Source organism: Aquarana catesbeiana, linkage group LG12, assembly GCF_042186555.1.
Source record: "Aquarana catesbeiana isolate 2022-GZ linkage group LG12, ASM4218655v1, whole genome shotgun sequence".
Taxonomy (NCBI): domain Eukaryota; kingdom Metazoa; phylum Chordata; class Amphibia; order Anura; family Ranidae; genus Aquarana; species Aquarana catesbeiana.
In genome coordinates this window covers 206,549,879-206,567,492 of record NC_133335.1, presented here as the reverse complement: position 1 = coordinate 206,567,492, position 17,614 = coordinate 206,549,879, and the positions used below count along the sequence as shown (strand labels likewise).

The 17,614-nt window shown below is 43.0% G+C and overlaps 1 protein-coding gene across 3 annotated transcripts in view; it reads left to right on the top strand.

Moving 5' to 3' along the window:
- The first annotated feature begins 631 nt into the window (after window positions 1-631).
- LOC141113453 (BPI fold-containing family C protein-like) overlaps window positions 632-17,614 on the top strand; it is a 66,930-nt gene continuing 49,947 nt past the window's right edge. For 2 of the 3 annotated variants that reach the window (XM_073606552.1, XM_073606550.1), the window contains exons 1-2: window positions 632-782; window positions 9,466-9,587. In XM_073606552.1, the coding sequence (XP_073462653.1) occupies window positions 9,529-9,587 (59 nt within the window). In that variant the 5' untranslated portion in view covers window positions 632-782; window positions 9,466-9,528. The remainder of the gene's footprint in view (window positions 783-9,465; window positions 9,588-17,614) is intronic. The other variant, XM_073606551.1, reaches the window with a different exon arrangement.

Here is a 17,614-nt window from a genome sequence, read left to right as displayed (position 1 = left end):
GCAAATTTTAACATTTGTGATAATTGCTGGCTGCCACTGCTATGAACCCATTTTATACCACACTTCCATATTAGCCTAGCGCAGCCTCATTGAGCAATAAGGAGATGTTAAAAGTGGAAGGGAGAGGGTGCAGTTTAAGACTGAACTGGGAAGTAGAGGAACTTCACTTTTAAGGAGCCTCAGTATTCAGGAGGGGCTCTAATTGAGATGTGATTGTGTCCAAAGTTTAATTTCCAAGTCTTTCTTGTTATCTTGGGTGACCTGTAGAGATCTCTGCATTAGCTTCCTAGGTGGCAGCGAGGAACAATGTAGCTGGTTCGTACTATTTACAAAGCTGGTGATTTCATTGCTATGCCAAACAATGTCAAAGTGATGAATGTAATTTTTATACACAGCATGCTATAATGGATGCACATGGCATCTTCTGTAACAATTACATTTGTTTTATAGACCCGTTATTAAAGCTATGAAAATTAAACAAAGCACGTTCTGAAATGTAATTCTAAATTGCTGGAATAAAATAATAGTTGTTATATGTATCACCTTATATTGTTATACTATTGCAAATTTCCATAAATACAGATGTTATGTCACATGCAATTTGCTCCTCCCTATTCCCACACCCAGAATAAAAGAAGAAGAACCAGATCAGTCATTGCAGACAGTAATAACCATTTATTAGCCTATTGTTCATGACCTGTACATATGTGAAGCAGCATTACTTATTGCATACAAACACTGGACTGAGAGGCCCCGGAATTTTCTGTCCTATTTTAATACAGGTAAGTGTTTGCTTTTTTTATTTACAAAAGTTTTATTTGGAAGTTAAAGTTAACATACAAAGAGTATAGATATGAAAAAGCATATAACAGTAATATATTACTTTCATTTTAACAGGGGTGTGATTACAAGTTACAGACAAAATAGTAAATACTAATGATGGATTTACAGGAGTGATATGTAAGATAGTGGGTCTCAAGTATAAAGGGTTATAGGGAAAATGGGTTGAAGATATATTGATATATGTTAGGATGGGTTCCAGTAAGACCATTTCTTCTTGTGAATATGAGTTGTATCATTAAGAGAGTGAAATATCCATTCTGAAAGTTTAAGAGATTCCATTCTGGTAACTACTTGTTGCCAAGGTAGATTATTGGATTTCCAGTTGTAAGCTATCATCCAGTGGATGGAACTGCATAGAGAATGAAACGATCTTGTGCAAGGTGAGGGAATGTTTGGTATGCTTGCATATAACAAACATATCTGGGGGGTGGGAGTGATTTTTAGTTTGGAGGCGTTTTCAAATGTATCAATGGCTTTACGCCATATTTGAGTAAGGTGAATGCAATTTCAAAATGTGTGCAAAAGTGTACCAGGTTCTGCACATCCCTTAAAACAATTTGGAGAAATTGAAGGGTAGTATGTGTGAAGTTTAGAAGGGGTTAGGTGCCATCTGGAGAATATTTTTATTGGAGTTTCTCTAAATGAAATGGCTTTGTTACTTTTGCGAAGATTGTCTGACATGGAGTTCCATTCTTCGACGCTAAATGAGACTCCTACATCTGATTCCCATTTAAGCATCTGTGTGAATTTATCTGGTATTCCAAGGTTATTCAGATAATTGTATAATCTTGAGATGAGGCCTCTGTCACTGGTTGAAGAGATACAGATTTGTTCAAAGGTAGTGTTGGAGGGTTGTGTTGTGAGTGTGAAATGTTCAGCGTAAAAGGATTTAATTAAGTGGTAATGGTGGAGTTCGGAGGAAGGTAGACCATAGGTGGTATGCAATATGGAGAATGGGATAAATTCCCATTTTGATTGTAAGGACCTAAGTGTGGTTAAATTTCTATTGGTCCAAGGAGAGAAGGAGTGTCTGTTGCTATAGGCATAAGGAAATCTAGGGTCTCCTAAGAATGAGGCTAAGGGGGGAGTGTTTGAGATGAGTTTAAATGTATCTTTGTGTCTAATCCATAGTTGATAAAATTGAGCAATGATAATATTGTGTTTAATGAGTTTACTATAGGAGGTGATGTTGGACTGTAATATTCCTTGTAAGTGTAGTGGGGAGATGGAGATGGTTTCAAATTTTTTTCATGGGGTCTCCTGGGTAGGGGTGAACCATTGGGTAAGTTGTATTAATCCGGCAGCAAGGAAGTAGAGCCAGAGGTTAGGGAGGCCTAGGCCGCCTGTGGATTGGAGTCTATGCATAAGGGCATAGCTGCATCTGTGTGTTTTCCCGGCCCATATAAATTTGTTAATAATTCTTTGAATAGAGTTCAATTTAGATTTTGGGACATTAATGGGAAGGGCTCGAAAATAATATAGGAGTTTAGGGAGGATTGTCATTTTAATGTCACATATTCTACCCAGAAAAGAAATATGGAAGGATGACCAGGAATTAAGAAGTGAAGCGATCTGAGAAAATAGTGGGATATAATTATATTTGTATAAAAGATTATGTGTGGAGGTAACTGTGACACCAAGATATTTAAATGATTGGGGGCACCATATAAATGAAAAATTATTTGATAATAAATTTTGAGTATTTTGTGTGTAGTTAATTGGTAGAGCAGAACATTTATTAGTATTAATTTTAAGGCCTGAAATGTTATGGAAAAGTTTGAGTTCTTTAAGAAGAGATGGGATAGAGGTAAGGGGTTCTGTGAGGAATATAAGGGCATCATCAGCATATAAGCTGAATTTGAATTCGCTGTTTCCTTTGGTGTACCCTTTTATGTCAATGTTATTTCTAATCTTATGGGCTAATGGTTCGATTGCGAGGGCGAATAGGAGTGGTGATAGGGGGCAGCCCTGTCTAGTCCCTCTACTAAGGGGAAAGAAATCAGATTGGTGACCCGGAATTTTAATTCTGGTTTGAAGAGCATGATATAACGCGTTAAATCCTTGTAAGAATTTATCTGAAATCCCATATTTAGGCAGTAATAAGTTAAGGTATGACCAGCTAACGCTGTCAAACGCCTTATGTATATCTAAACTAAGAAGGCAAAGTGGGCGAGAATGTAGATTTGCGTCTTGTATAATGTTAGTGACAAGTCTAACATTATCAACAATCTGTCGGTCGGGGATGAAACCAGTTTGGTCAATATGAATTAGATTTGTGATGACAGTTGCTAATCTGTCAGAGAGTAGTCTCCCAAACATTTTTAGGTCGTTGTTAAGAACCGATATAGGGCAATAATTCTGAGGGAGGGAGTGGTCTTTGAGCGGTTTAGGGATGAGAGAAAGATTGGCTAGGAGCATCTCATCTGGGAAGTGATTTCCATTGAGGATATGATTAAAGAGGTTAGTTAGGTAGGGGGTTAAAAGGGAGGCAAATTTTTTATAATATGAACATGAGAAGCCATCTGGGCCAGGGGCTGTAGAAGTCTTGAGAGATTTAATTATTCTAATTATTTCTAATTCTGTAGGCATTCTGTAGGCATTCTGGGGCATTAAGAGATTCTATTTGCTGTTAGTTAAGAGAGGGTAATTGAATATCATCCCGCCATGATTTAGAGGTATGATCGAGAGGGGGTTGTGGGCTGGAGAGTAAGTCTTTGTAGAATGAGGAAAATATATTTAAAACTTCATGAGGATGGGTGATCATGTTTCCAGTTTGATCCCTAAGTTTATATGTGTGTGGGGGTTTGTGTTTGTGATTACGTTTTATGGCGAACATGGCTGAAGGGGAATTACTATGTAATAGAAACTTGGCTTTAGAAAATCTGAGGGATTTTTCTGTGTTTGCTGATAGGATAAGGTCTAAAGCTTTGCGTTTGTCTTGAATCTGTTTTGTGAGTTCTTGAGAAGGAGCATGTTGTAATTTGTTGTAAAGGTGATTTAGATCTCTAGTGAGACTTTTGATGTTTGTGAGTCTTTCTTTGTTTCTATTTGCGGCTAGGCTAATTAGGTGGTCTTGTAGAACAGCTTTGTGAGCCACCCAAAGTGTTGTTGGAGGGGTTTCGTCATTGACGTTGTCTGTGAAGTAGTTTTCAATGTGTGTTGATATAGATTGTGTTAATAAAGGATCAGATAAAATTGAGTCATTTAGCCACCAGTTGTAGGGGGTAAGGTAAGATTCCTATGTGAGAAGTTTCAAAAGAGGTGATATCATGATCCAACCAAGGGCATGGGTGGATAAGGGCTTTGGAGGAGTTAGCTAAAAGTATGGGGGTGCAGAATATATAATCAAGTCTAGCATAGACTTCATGTGGGTGTGAATAATGTGTATAGGCTTTAATTCCAACATCATGGGCCCTCCAGGAGTCAAGAAGTTGATATTTGTTAATGGATCGGTTTAAAGATTTAGAGAAAGCTTTGGTGGATAAGGTTACTTTACTTCTATCTAAGGCCGGGTGTGATGTTAAGTTAAAATCTCCGCCTAGAATTATGTGGGGAGAGCTATATTGGTCAAGGGTGTCAAATTTCAGGAAGAAGGTAGATTGAGATTCATTGGAAACATAAATTGATGCTATAGTTATCTCTTTATTATTTATCAGTCCTTTGATGATGATATAGCGGCTATCTACGTCTTTATATATATTTTGTATATCTAGAATTATGGTAATGCGGATGAAGATGGCTACACCATGGGTTTTGTTGTGGAAAGTGGTATAGTAAAATTGGTTGTAGGTTTTGTCAAAATTGTTTGGATGGTTGGAGGAGGAAAAGTGGGTTTCTTGCATGAGTATGATATCTGCCCCTAGTCTCTTGTAGTGTTGAAAAGCTTTTTTCCTTTTGTGGGGAGAATTGAAACCCTGTACATTATGAGATAAGATTTTAAGAACCAATGGATATGGATGAGTGATAATGTTTATGAAAAAATCTTGTAACTATAAAGTGATATAGATGAGATGAGTTCATGTGAGTGTAAAGGAGATTTAATGACTATCGATTTTAAAGATTGAGGGTGGTTATGCAGAGAAATTTGAGAGAATAACTTAGGGTGTACATCACTTCCTGAGAATAAATTGTCGTAACAAAGAGGAATATAACATTGTTTTTTCCAGTGGAACTGGGAAATATTATTATAACTTCCGGTTTTCAAAATGAATTTGTCATTGGCCATAAAGGCAAAGTTAGCATGTAAGATAAGAAAATATAACAGGAACAGAGGGACAAGAAACATCTTGTCACTAAAATATGAACTCGAGTCCAAATGACAAATATGTCCTAAACCTGCAAACATGATCAGGTGCAGCATCCTCACTGGTAAGGACAATGCAGTTAACCGCATATGCAGGAGGGGGGACAATCCAGCGACGGCGGACGTAACAGGCTTTTGGATTAAACTAGAATTAGGCATCATGAAGTAACAACCAGGGCGGTAAATAGGTTTTCCAAAATTAACAAATATAACTTATATGTTAGAGAGGTTGGGGAGAATGTAAAACATATAATAGTGACATAATTGCGACAAAATTAAAAGGGAATAGTAGAGTTATCTTAGACTTGCAGCATATCCAACTATAACATATGACTTAATAGGTATCTGAAAATTATATATAAGAGAGAGTTTTAAGAGGGGAGGAGGGAAAGGGAGGGGAGAGGGGAGAGGGGAGGGGGGGAAGAGAGGGGGAGGGGGGGGAAGGGGAGGAGAGGGGGGAACAAATCTTTTCCTCTGTTCTTATCCTTGCGATATGTCTTAGAGCTGGCGATGAAGGCAAGAATCGGTAAGAAAAAGATATAATGATGGTAGTTCAAAAACGTGAGTTGTAGTAACAGTGCTGAGTATGACCCTTTCAAAATATGGGAAGGGATTTTGGGTATACTTTTGTTTGTCTTCACTGTTGGGGTACTACAAAAGCAGTGCAAGGCATCATAAGGATCTGCTTAAAAGAAAAAAAAGAAAAAACAAAAAGTGCAGGTAAGTGTTTTCTATTTGTATCTGTGTGTAAAGGGGTTTTACAGCTCAACTCAGCTCACCTAACACTACACATTGAGCTTTTTGTCCTTTATAGGAAGTATGGCTGTGGTGTAGTTGGGCATTGGGTTGATGTGCTGGGTGTAAGTCAGGAGGACCATGTCCTATTAAGCTTAGTCTGGAGCCTATACAAGGCACTAATTTTCTCTGTAAACCAAAGACAATGAAAAGTCACAAAGCGTTAAAGAGGTCTTACAACTCTACTAATTCTGTGTGACATACCATAATTCTTGGCATGTGTGGTGGCTAGCAAGACATGTTACATTCTGTAACCAATAGTGTCAAAACTATCACCAACTCTTAGCTCTTGAGGAACACGCCCCATCACAGGAGGTATTTTGTTAAGAGATGCCAAGATTTATAGAGAATTCTAAAGGTCCCTTCTGAATTCTGTTACCAAACAATGTCTCCTAATCTTGCTTGTTGAATTTAGCTGTATGCCTAACTTTCTCTGTATAATCATCTTCCCAAAGCAGTTCAGTTAATTATGTTTGGAGGCCCTTTTCAACATTCAGTCATTTTGCTCTAAACAGGGTCCTTATACTGTTTTGCCTGCAAAAACAGCTGCCCATATTACCTCTGTTCACTACCACATATCACTACACCATTCAGCCCCATCTGCTCCCTTCCTTGCATCACTGACACCAATGGCATTGCATCCTGTGACACAGCACCAAAAAATCTCATCCCATGGCCACATTCAATTAAACAGTTATTGCTGATGATAAGCACTTACATGGAGGGTTCATCTGCAAAAGGGATATGCAATTAGAGGACCTCCAGCTGTTGCAAAAGTCCCATCATGCCTCTGCCTCTGGGTGTCATGCTTTTGGCTGTCAGAGTCTTGCTATGCCTCATGGGACTTGTAGTTCTGCAACAGCTGGAGGTCCGCTAATTCCATATCCCTGATGTACAGCATGACCACCTGATTCTCCGTGCAGTTCCCCCTACATCTCTACTAAAGCACATATAGTGTGACCATAGGTGTGCGCAGCCTATTGCATTAGGGTGTGCACACCAAAGCGCAAACACACATGCATGTGTGCATATACTGTATATATATAGGGCAGTATGGCAGAGCTTGGTGTCGGTAGAGCAGTGGACGATGTGAGAAGGGCAGAGATTGGTGTTAGTAGTTTCTTTTTATATATTTTTTTTATTATTAGTTTTTTACAATTTTATTATTTTTTACAATATTATTATTTTATTTTTGAAAGAGAGAAGGGAAAAATAGAGAGAGAGAAAGAGGGAAAAATGGCTAGGTTTTTGATTGGCCTGAACATTTCCATATGGACCTATGTGATCTGCCAACAATCACTAAATATTGAAATCCATGCAATCACAATTTATAAATCATGAAAATAAAAATAAAATCACCAGTTAATGATAATTCTGGTTTTAAAACTTATTCATTAATTACTATTTTATTATTATTTTATTATAATGTTAGGAAAATATCCACTGGGAGTATAACTGAGATACCTCCAGAGAGCAGTCAAGTCAGGCCCTCATAAGTAATAAGTGACCATTTTTTTATAATCAAGCAGCTTACAGAAAACTCCTGGCTGACCAATAGGACAGGACCATGGGAAAAGAAATAGGGATAGGCAGGGAGCAGAAAAATTAAAATGTTTGCATTTTAGTTTTATTTTATGGGCAATATGCTTCACCCATTCAGAAGATGCACTTTACTGTTAGCTGCACCAGACATAGAACATTTATTTTCATATATCCCATAAAATGAGATATAAATGAATACAGCCTTCTTCATATAGACATAGGCATGCGCACAGGGTGTGCCAGGTGTGCCTGGGCACACTCTAATAACCCTGCGCTGGGCAGATTTCCCCTGCTGCTTGGCTGCAAAGAAAGGGACTGGGGAATATCTGTCCTTAGTCCCTTTCTCTGTCTCAAAAGTGAGACATCGGGAGTCTGTTTAGACTCATGATATTTCACCAAAGCCCCCCAATGGGGCTCCTAAAAAAATTGTAAAAAAAATAAAATAATAAAAAAAAAAATGTAAAAAAAAAATTGTAAAAAAGTAATAATAAAAAAATATATAAATAATGAACTACTGACTCTGCCCTACTGCCCTATATATACAGTATATGCACACACGCAGTTGTGAAACTATGTGTAAGAATTGACTTTACCCTCAAACGTCTACCTAAATATATCATCCCTTCCATAGGCATGAGCACAGGGTGTGCCAGGTGTGATTTCCCCTGCTGCTTAGCTGCAGAGAAAGGGACTGGGGAATCCCTGTCCTTAGTCCCTTTCTCGGTCTCAAAAGTGAGGCATCAGGGGTCTGTTTAGACCCATGATATTTCACCAAAGCCCCCCAATGGGGCTCCTAAAAAAATTGTAAAAAAAAAAAATAATAGTAAAAATAGTGTAAAAAATAATAAAATTGTAAAAAAGTAATGATAAAAAAATATATTTATAAAAAGAAACTACTAACACCAATCTCTGCCCTTCTGACATCGTCCACTGCTCTACCGACACCAACCTCTGCCATGCTGCCCTATATATACAGTATATGCACACATGCATGTGTGTTTGAGTTTTGGTGTGCACACCCTAATGCAATAGGCTACGCACACCTATGCATATAGATTTCACCAAATTATATTGTATTTATTTGGTACCACATACACTGTGTGAACAAAATCTATTGCATTAGCATTCTGGGTCAGGTTTTGCTATGATGAGCAATTTACTTTTACCCTAAGAGCCCTTGCACACTGGGGCGGTTTGCAGGCGCTATTGCGCTAATAATAGCGCCTGAAAACCGCCCCGAAAGTGCCGCTGCTTGTATTCCAGTGTGAAAGCCCCGAGGGCTTGCACACTGGAGCGATGCGCTGGCAGGACGGTAAAAAAAGTCCTGCCAGCAGCATCTTCGGAGCGGTGTGTATACCGCTCCTTTATCGCTCCTGCCCATTGAAATCAATGGGACGGCGCGGCTATACCGCCGGCAAAGCGCCTCTGCAGAGGCGCTTTGCGGTGGTATTTAACCCTTTCTCGGCCGCTAGCGGGGGGTAAAACCGCCCCCGCTAGCGGCCGCATACCGACGGTAAAACGCCGCTAATAATAGCGGCGTTTTACCGCCGACGCCGCCCCCCCGCCCCAGTGTGCAAGGGCTCTTAAAGGAAATCTTTTTTGAAATAACTAAGACAGCTAACATTACTACATTCTTTGGGAAATTGCTGCTACCATGGCTGTCTCTGGCTTCTACACTTTTTAAATCACAGATTCACAGCTTCAATATTTTCCTTGATGTAAATTTCCTTTAAGTAAAAATATATATATATGAACTTTACTACTAATAAAATATGTATGCACATTAATTTATGGCAAGAAAAAAAAAGTATTCATGGCATGTACAGTATAATTAAAGGATTATAATTATACAGGATCAAGACTTTATCTAACTGAATCCCATAATTAAGCACAAAGGAAAATGATTATTTTTATTATCATATCCTGAGATGCTTTAGCGTTTCAGAGGATACTAATATAATCAATTGTTCTCTACTTAACAGATATAAGACAACAATGCTGCTGGCTGGCTCTGTGTTGTTCATCGTTCTTAGCTTATCTGCTACATGCAGTGGGGACAATCCTGGAATAAAGGTCCGAATGACGCAAGATGTCTTGGAAAACGGTAGATAATAAGAAATGTTCTTTTTCAAGTCCTTATTGATGTGCACCTTGTTCCCTTGACCTTTCTTGCAAGCAAACCACAATCCCTTTACAGCAATATATTCTTTAACGTGAACCCATGGCCAGACTATGGACCATCAAGTATTTATATATTCTTAGCTAGGGATGAGCTTCGTGTTCGAGTCGAACCCATGTTCGACTCGAACATCGGCTGTTCGATCGTTCGCCGAATTGCGAACGTTATGGGCCGTTCGCGCTAAATTCGTGTGGCGCGTCACGGCCCATAATTCACTGCGGCATCGCAGTGCATTGCTGGCTGATGATTGGCCAAGCATGCACTATGACCCGCATGCTTGGCCAATCACAGCGCTGTCAGTAGAGAGAGCTGTAATTGGCCAAAGCCAGGGTGGCTTTGGCCAATTATGGCTCAGGGGATTTAGTACACACCCCACACTATATAAGGCCGCCTGCACGGCGGCCCTGTGTAGTGTGTGTTCCGGTGTGCTGAGAGATAGAGAGAGAGAGAGACAGTGTCATTTGATTTGAGTTAGATAGATTAGGCAGAACAGTCAGTCAGTTAGCTGCACTTACAGTGTATTGTGTATATATATGCATCCCAGGTGTTGCATATATATATATACACTGTATTCAGTTTAGCTAGATCTGTTCCTGTTATCTTCTATCTAGACTATTTACATTTAATGCAGTGCGTCCTGCTCACAGTGTTCAGCTAGATCCGTTCCTGTTAAATTCCTACTGACCGGCAGGCTTGTCTGGTTACAGTATATAAAGCTACCTGAAGAAAATTACAGGTGTTCTATTTGATCCTATTAGTACCACGGTCAGGCAGCTAGACTATTTACATTTAGTACAGTGCGTCCTGCTCACAGTGTTCAGCTAGATCCGTTCCTGTTATCTTCCTACTGACAGGCAGGCTTGTCTGGTTACAGTATATAAAGCTACCTGAAGAAAATTACAGGTGTTCTATTTGATCCTATTAGTACCACGGTCAGGCAGCTAGACTATTTACATTTAGTACAGTGCGTCCTGCTCACAGTGTACAGCTAGATCCGTTCCTGTTATCTTCCTACTGACAGGCAGGCTTGTCTGGTTACAGTATATAAAGCTACCTGAAGAAAATTACAGGTGTTCTATTTGATCCTATTAGTACCACGGTCAGGCAGCTAGACTATTTACATTTAGTACAGTGCGTCCTGCTCACAGTGTACAGCTAGATCCGTTCCTGTTATCTTCCTACTGACAGGCAGGCTTGTCTGGTTACAGTATATAAAGCTACCTGAAGAAAATTACAGGTGTTCTATTTGATCCTATTAGTACCACGGTCAGGCAGCTAGACTATTTACATTTAGTACAGTGCGTCCTGCTCACAGTGTACAGCTAGATCCGTTCCTGTTATCTTCCTAATGACAGGCAGGCTTGTCTGGTTACAGTATATAAAGCTACCTGAAGAAAATTACAGGTGTTCTATTTGATCCTATTAGTACCACGGTCAGGCAGCTAGACTATTTACATTTAGTACAGTGCGTCCTGCTCACAGTGTTCAGCTAGATCCGTTCCTCTTATCTTCCTACTGACAGGCAGGCTTGTCTGGTTACAGTATATAAAGCTACTTGAAGAAAATTACAGGTGTTCTATCCCAGCTTAGTGCAGCTACAGGCCATTAGTATGTCTGGAAGGCCAAGAAGGAGAGGCAGACAGTCACAAGCCAATAAGAGAGGGCAAGCAGGCTCTGTGTCTAGTGCTGGTCGTGGAGACGGTGCATCCTCATCAGCACGTGGCCATGGGACACGCTTGGCCTTTTTTTCGGCAGCTGGCCATGTTGAGCCGCAACATGCGGAAGACTTGGTCGAGTGGATGACCAAGCCGTCCTCATCCTCCTCATCCTCTCTCACCCATGCCCAGGGTGCTTTGTCTGGCAAAGCAGCGGCCTCTTCCCTCAGCTCAATGTCATCAGTGACTCCTTCCCTAGCTCCACCATGTCCTCATGAGGATTCCCTCGAACTGTTTGACCACAGTGTTGGGTACATGCTCCAGGAGGATGCCCAGCGTTTGGAAGGCTCTGATGACGATACTGAGCTCGATGAAGGCAGTAACATGAGCGCGGACAGAGGGGGTGCCCAAGAAGGACAGCAATCTGGCAGTCATGCTCCCCCTGCTGCAGCATACTGCCAGGTTTGCTCCAGTGATGAGGAGGGAGGGGATGATGAGGTCACTGACTCAACGTGGGTGCCTGATAGGAGAGAGGAGGAGGAGGAGGAGGAGGAGGAGGAGGAGGAGGAGGAGGCGGCAGCACATCACCAACGAGGCAGGATGCCCTCCAGGGGCCAGCCTAAGGGCAGCACATTGACTGCATCACACCCCAAAGCTCCACATGTGCAGGGCGCTGCAGTCTCTGCGCGTTATTCAAAAAGTTCTTTGGTGTGGGCCTTTTTTGAGACGAGTGCATCAGATCGCACCGCTGCTATTTGCAACATATGTCTCAAGCGTATCTCGCGTGGCCAAAATATCTCCCGCTTGGGTACCACATGCTTGACCAGACATATGTTGACCTGCCATGCAGTTCGTTGGCAAGCGTATCTAAAAGACCCACACCAAAGAACAAAGAGGATCTCTCCTTGCTCCTCATCAGCTGAGATTTCCAACCCCACTAGACCTTCAGTCCTCTCTGAGACCTGCAGTGAGAGGAATGAAGGTGTAGAATTAGGTGTGTCACAGCCAAGTACTTGTGGGCAATCTGCTTTTGGTACACCGACGTCAGATTGTACCAGGCAAATTTCCCTGCCCCAGCTGCTGCACCGCCGAAAGAAGTTTGCTCCCAGCCATCCACATGCCCAGCGGTTGAATGCTAGCTTGGCAAAATTGCTAGCACTTCAACTGCTGCCTTTTCAGTTGGTAGACTCTGCCCCCTTCCGTGAGTTTGTGGAATGTGCGGTTCCTCAGTGGCAGGTACCCAAACGCCACTTTTTCTCACGGAAGGCGATTCCGGCTCTCTACCGGCATGTGGAAGGCAATGTCCATGCCTCGCTGGACAGGGCGGTCAGCGGTAAGGTGCATATTACCGCTGACTCATGGTCCAGCAGGCATGGACAGGGACGTTACCTAAGTTTCACGGCGCATTGGGTGACTCTGCTGGCAGCTGGGAAGGATGCAGGACAAGGTGCAGTAGTGTTGGAGGTTGTTCCGCCACCACGCCTCCAAAATGCTGATTGTGACACACCTCTCTCCTCCACCCCCTCCTCTTCTTCTTCCTCCATGGCCTCTTCCTCGGAACCAGCGGTGCTCCGTAGGCGTTCAAGGGGCTACGCAAGTACGCAGGCCAAAAGATGCCATGCGGTGCTTGAGCTGGTGTGCTTGGGGGACAGGAGCCACACTGGGGCAGAGGTTCTGTCAGCTCTGCAGGGGCAGGTTCAGAGGTGGTTGACGCCACGCCAACTTAAGGCAGGAATGGTGGTTTGCGACAATGGCACCAACCTCCTCTCTGCCCTCCGACAGGGACAAATGACCCATGTGCCCTGTTTGGCTCACGTCCTTAACTTGGTGGTGCAGCGGTTCTTGGGCAGGTACCCGGGCTTACAGGATGTCCTGAGGCAGGCCAGGAAAGTCTGTGTGCATTTCCGCCGGTCATATAATGCCAGTGCTCGGCTGACGGACCTCCAAAAGGAGTTTAACCTGCCCAAGAACCGCCTAATCTGTGACATGCCCACCAGGTGGAACTCAACGTTGGCCATGCTGCAGCGGCTGCACACGCAGCAGAGGGCCATAAATGAGTACCTGTGCGACTATGGCACCAGGACAGGGTCAGGGGAGCTTGGTTTTTTTTCCCCACGCCAGTGGGCCATGATCAGGGATGCATGCACTGTCCTGTCACCATTCGAGGAGGCCACGAGGATGGTGAGCAGTGACAGTGCATGCATCAGTGACACTGTCCCCCTTGTCCACCTGTTGGAGCACACGCTGCGTGGAATAATGGACAGGGCACTTGAGGCAGAACAGAGGCAGGAAGAGGAGGACTTCCTTAGCTCTCAAGGCCCCCTTTATCCAGACAGTGTTCCTGCGTGCCCGCCGATCACACAGGAAGAGGACGAGGAGGAAGAGGAGGAGGAGGAAGATTGTGTCAGTATGGAGGTGGAGCCTGGCACTCAGCATCAGCAGCAGTCTTTAAGGGATCAGTCCCAAGAAACACATGGACTTGTACGTGGCTGGGAGGAGGTGGCTGCGGACCATGTCGTTCTTAGTGACCCAGAGGACTCCGGACCGAATGCCTCAGCAAACCTACGCTGCATGGCCTCCCTGATCCTGCAAAGCCTGCGTAAGGATCCTCGTATTCGTGGTATCAAGGAGAAGGACCAATACTGGCTGGCAACCCTCCTTGATCCACGTTACAAGGGTAAGGTTGCGGACCTTATCTTGCCATCGCAGAGGGAGCAGAGGATGAAACATCTTCGGGAGGCCTTGCAGAAAGGTCTGTGCAACGCGTTCCCAGAGACTGGGAGGTTACAAACTCCTGTTTCTGGACAACGTGTTGCTGAGGCTTCGGTCAGTCAAAGAAGGAGCGGTGGAGAAGGTGGCCGTCTGACCGATGCGTTCAGACAATTTTTTGGTCCGCAGCCCCAAGGTATGATCGGTTCCAGCAACCATCGCCAGCGTCTGTTTTACATGGTGCAGGAATACCTAGGGGCAAGATCAGACTTGGACACCTTTCCCACCGAAAATCCTCTGGGTTACTGGGTCTTGAGGATGGATCACTGGCCAGAGCTTGCACAGTATGCAATTGAGCTACTGGCCTGTCCTGCATCCAGCGTTCTTTCGGAACGCACATTCAGTGCTGCTGGAGGCGTGGTAACCGATCACAGGGTGCGTCTGTCCACCGACTCGGTCGATCGGCTGACCTTCATAAAAATGAATGAGTCTTGGATCACCACCAGCTACCAAGCACCTGATGCTGATGTAACCGAATAATTTTTTTTGAAATCTCAGATCCCTTCAAAGACTGCCTATGCTGATGCTGAGTGACTATCCCTGAGTAATTATCCTCTTCCTCCTCAATCATCACGCTGATAGCTTGTTGCAGTGTTGTGGCACCAGCACCAGTGCCTAAGGCCCAATTTTTCTGCCCCTGTCTAACAGGGGCGTGTAATTACAATTTTTGATGCAATACTTTGCAGCAGGGCTCGTTCCTGCGTTCCAACTAGAGTGTCTGTGAGGGGTTGCAGTGTTGTGGCACCAGCACCAGTGCCTAAGGCCCAATTTTTCTGCCCCTGTCTAACAGGGGCGTGTAATTACAATTTTTGAAGCAATAATTTGCAGCAGGGCTCGTTCCTGCGTTCCAACTAGAGTGTCTGTGAGGGGTTGCAGTGTTGTGGCACCAGCACCAGTGCCTAAGGCCCAATTTTTCTGCCCCTGTCTAACAGGGGCGTGTAATTACAATTTTTGAAGCAATAATTTGCAGCAGGGCTCGTTCCTGCGTTCCAACTAGAGTGTCTGTGAGGGGTTGCAGTGTTGTGGCACCAGCACCAGTGCCTAAGGCCTAATTTTTCAGCTCCTGTTCAACAGGGGCATGTAATTACAATTCTTGATCTAATATTTCACAGCAGGGCCCTGTGAGGGCTTACAGTGTTGTGGCCACAGCAACACCTAAGGCCCAAATTTCTGCTGAGTATATAGGGCAGGACCCTACTTTCAAACATCTAACTTACAAACGACTCCTACTTGCAAACGGAAGGAGACAACAGGAAGTGAGATGAAATCTACCCCTAGGAAGGGAAATTCTCTCCTGTAAGAGTTAATATGGGAAAACAAGTTCTCCTTTCCACTGATGCTTTCCAATCCTTGTTCCACAAAAAAACCCAAATTTTCAAAAAACATTTTTCATTGGGACAAAAAAGTGAGGTGAAATCTTCTGAAGAGGAGGAAAGACAGCAAAACAAATGTCACAGGGGTGATAACCCTTCCCTATGTTTTCCAAAAAGCTTAGAAAAGATTTTTTGGCTGGAGCTAAACACGTTAAAAATGTTCAAAATTACAAACAGATTCTACTTAACAACAAACCTACAGTCCCTGTCTTGTTTGCACCGCCTGTATACTGCTGTTCAGAGTATATAGGGCCTGGTGGCCCCACACCTTTCCTTATTTTAATTTGGGTGCGGGGTTCCCCTTAATATCCATACAAGACCCAAAGGGACTGGTAATGGACTGGGGGGTACCCATGCCGTTTGTCTCACTGATTTTCATCCATATTGCCATGACCCGACATGACATTAAACCCGCAAGCAGTTTTAAATGAGATTTTTTCCTTTAAAAATGACATTTGGTGCAGGGACTGTTCTAAACATGGGAAACACGCGTCACTTTACAGGCATACTATAGACACCCCCCAGGTACGATATTTAAAGGAATATTTCACTTTTTTTTTTTACTTTAAGCATCATTAAAATCACTGCTCCCGAAAAAACGGCCGTTTTTAAAAGTTTTTTTTGCATTGATACATGTCCCCTGGGGTAGGACCCGGGTCCCCAAACCCTTTTTAGGACAATACCATGCAAATTAGCCTTTAAAATGAGCACTTTTGATTTCGAACGTTCGAGTCCCATAGACGCCAATGGGGTTCTAACGTTCGTGCGAACTTTCGGTCCGTTCGCGGGTTCTGGTGCGAACCGAACCGGGGGGTGTTCGGCTCATCCCTATTCTTAGCTTACAGTAAAGAACATTTTAAAACATGTCCTCTCTGGCCTTTGTAGTTGCAGACACTGTGAAGGAATTCATCCTCAAAATTCTCAGAAGGACTGAAGTTGTTCAAGTTCTTCTCTCGGCAGCTCAGCATCTCCTGCCCACCCTTCCTGTTATGGCTGGCAACCATACCATACTCATTTTAACTAATGGAGAACACTCAATTGCTGAAAGCAGAATCAATCCAGGGCCTAGGGGGATTCCAATGAACACAGACACGAGAAAGAATCAGAGCTTAGGCTGACTACATCCCATCTGCAAACACTAAATTTAGAATATGGACACTCCAGCTTTAAAGCAGGGTCCTTACAGTAACTTTCCTAACAAAACAATCTGGCCGCACTGTGTGCAGTAAAAAGGTTCTTCTTGGTCATATTCCTGAAGGCAAAAAAAACACAAATGCTGGTGTGATCACTCACAATAATTCTAATTAAATAATAAGAATAGTATAATAAAAGTCCGCATATACGGTATTTAAAATTAGAAATGTCAATCAATGGTGAAGGATACTAGTTAGTGAGTCTGGAGGGATGAATCAGGATGATAGAAGCGTTCTCACAAAGGGCTGCTCTTCTCTGGAGTGAAGTCAACTCGAAATCAACATAGAAAAAGCAAGAACAGAAAAGCGCCTCTGAGTGAAGTGTTTTAATCAATAAAGCAGGAAAATAATGAGCACTCACCATTAAATAAGTACAGAAATACTCGTAAAGAAGGGCAATGTCCTATGGATCTGGCTGGTGTCAGTGCCATGTTTCCCGGAGGTACCAAGTCCGGCTCCCTGAGCCACAAGGAGCCGGAGAGGAAGCTGGCTAAGTCCTGTAGGGGAGAGGTAACGTAGGTGCATGCGCCTTACGGACTTCATGCATGCTCTGAAACGCGTTGTGTTCCCTTGCCAGCGCTGACGTCACACGCCGTTACCTCTCCCATACAGGACATAGCCGGCTTCCTCTCCGGTTCCTTGTAGCTCACAGGGTTGGGACTTGGCACCTCCGGGAAACATGCCAATGACACCGGCCAGACATTGCCCTTCTTGACAAATATTTCTGTACTTATTTAAATGTACGTGCTCATTATTTTCCTACTTTATTGATTAAATAAGAAAAAAAGGGGGTTGAATCGCTCTAAAACAGATTGGTGATCATACACATCATCACCAAACCAAATATTTAGAACTAAGTGAAGAGTTCCCCTTTAGTGTATACATAATATACAAAACACATGTCAAATGAATAATCAATCCAAAAATAAAATGTTCAAAGTGATAATAAAAAGTCCATGTAT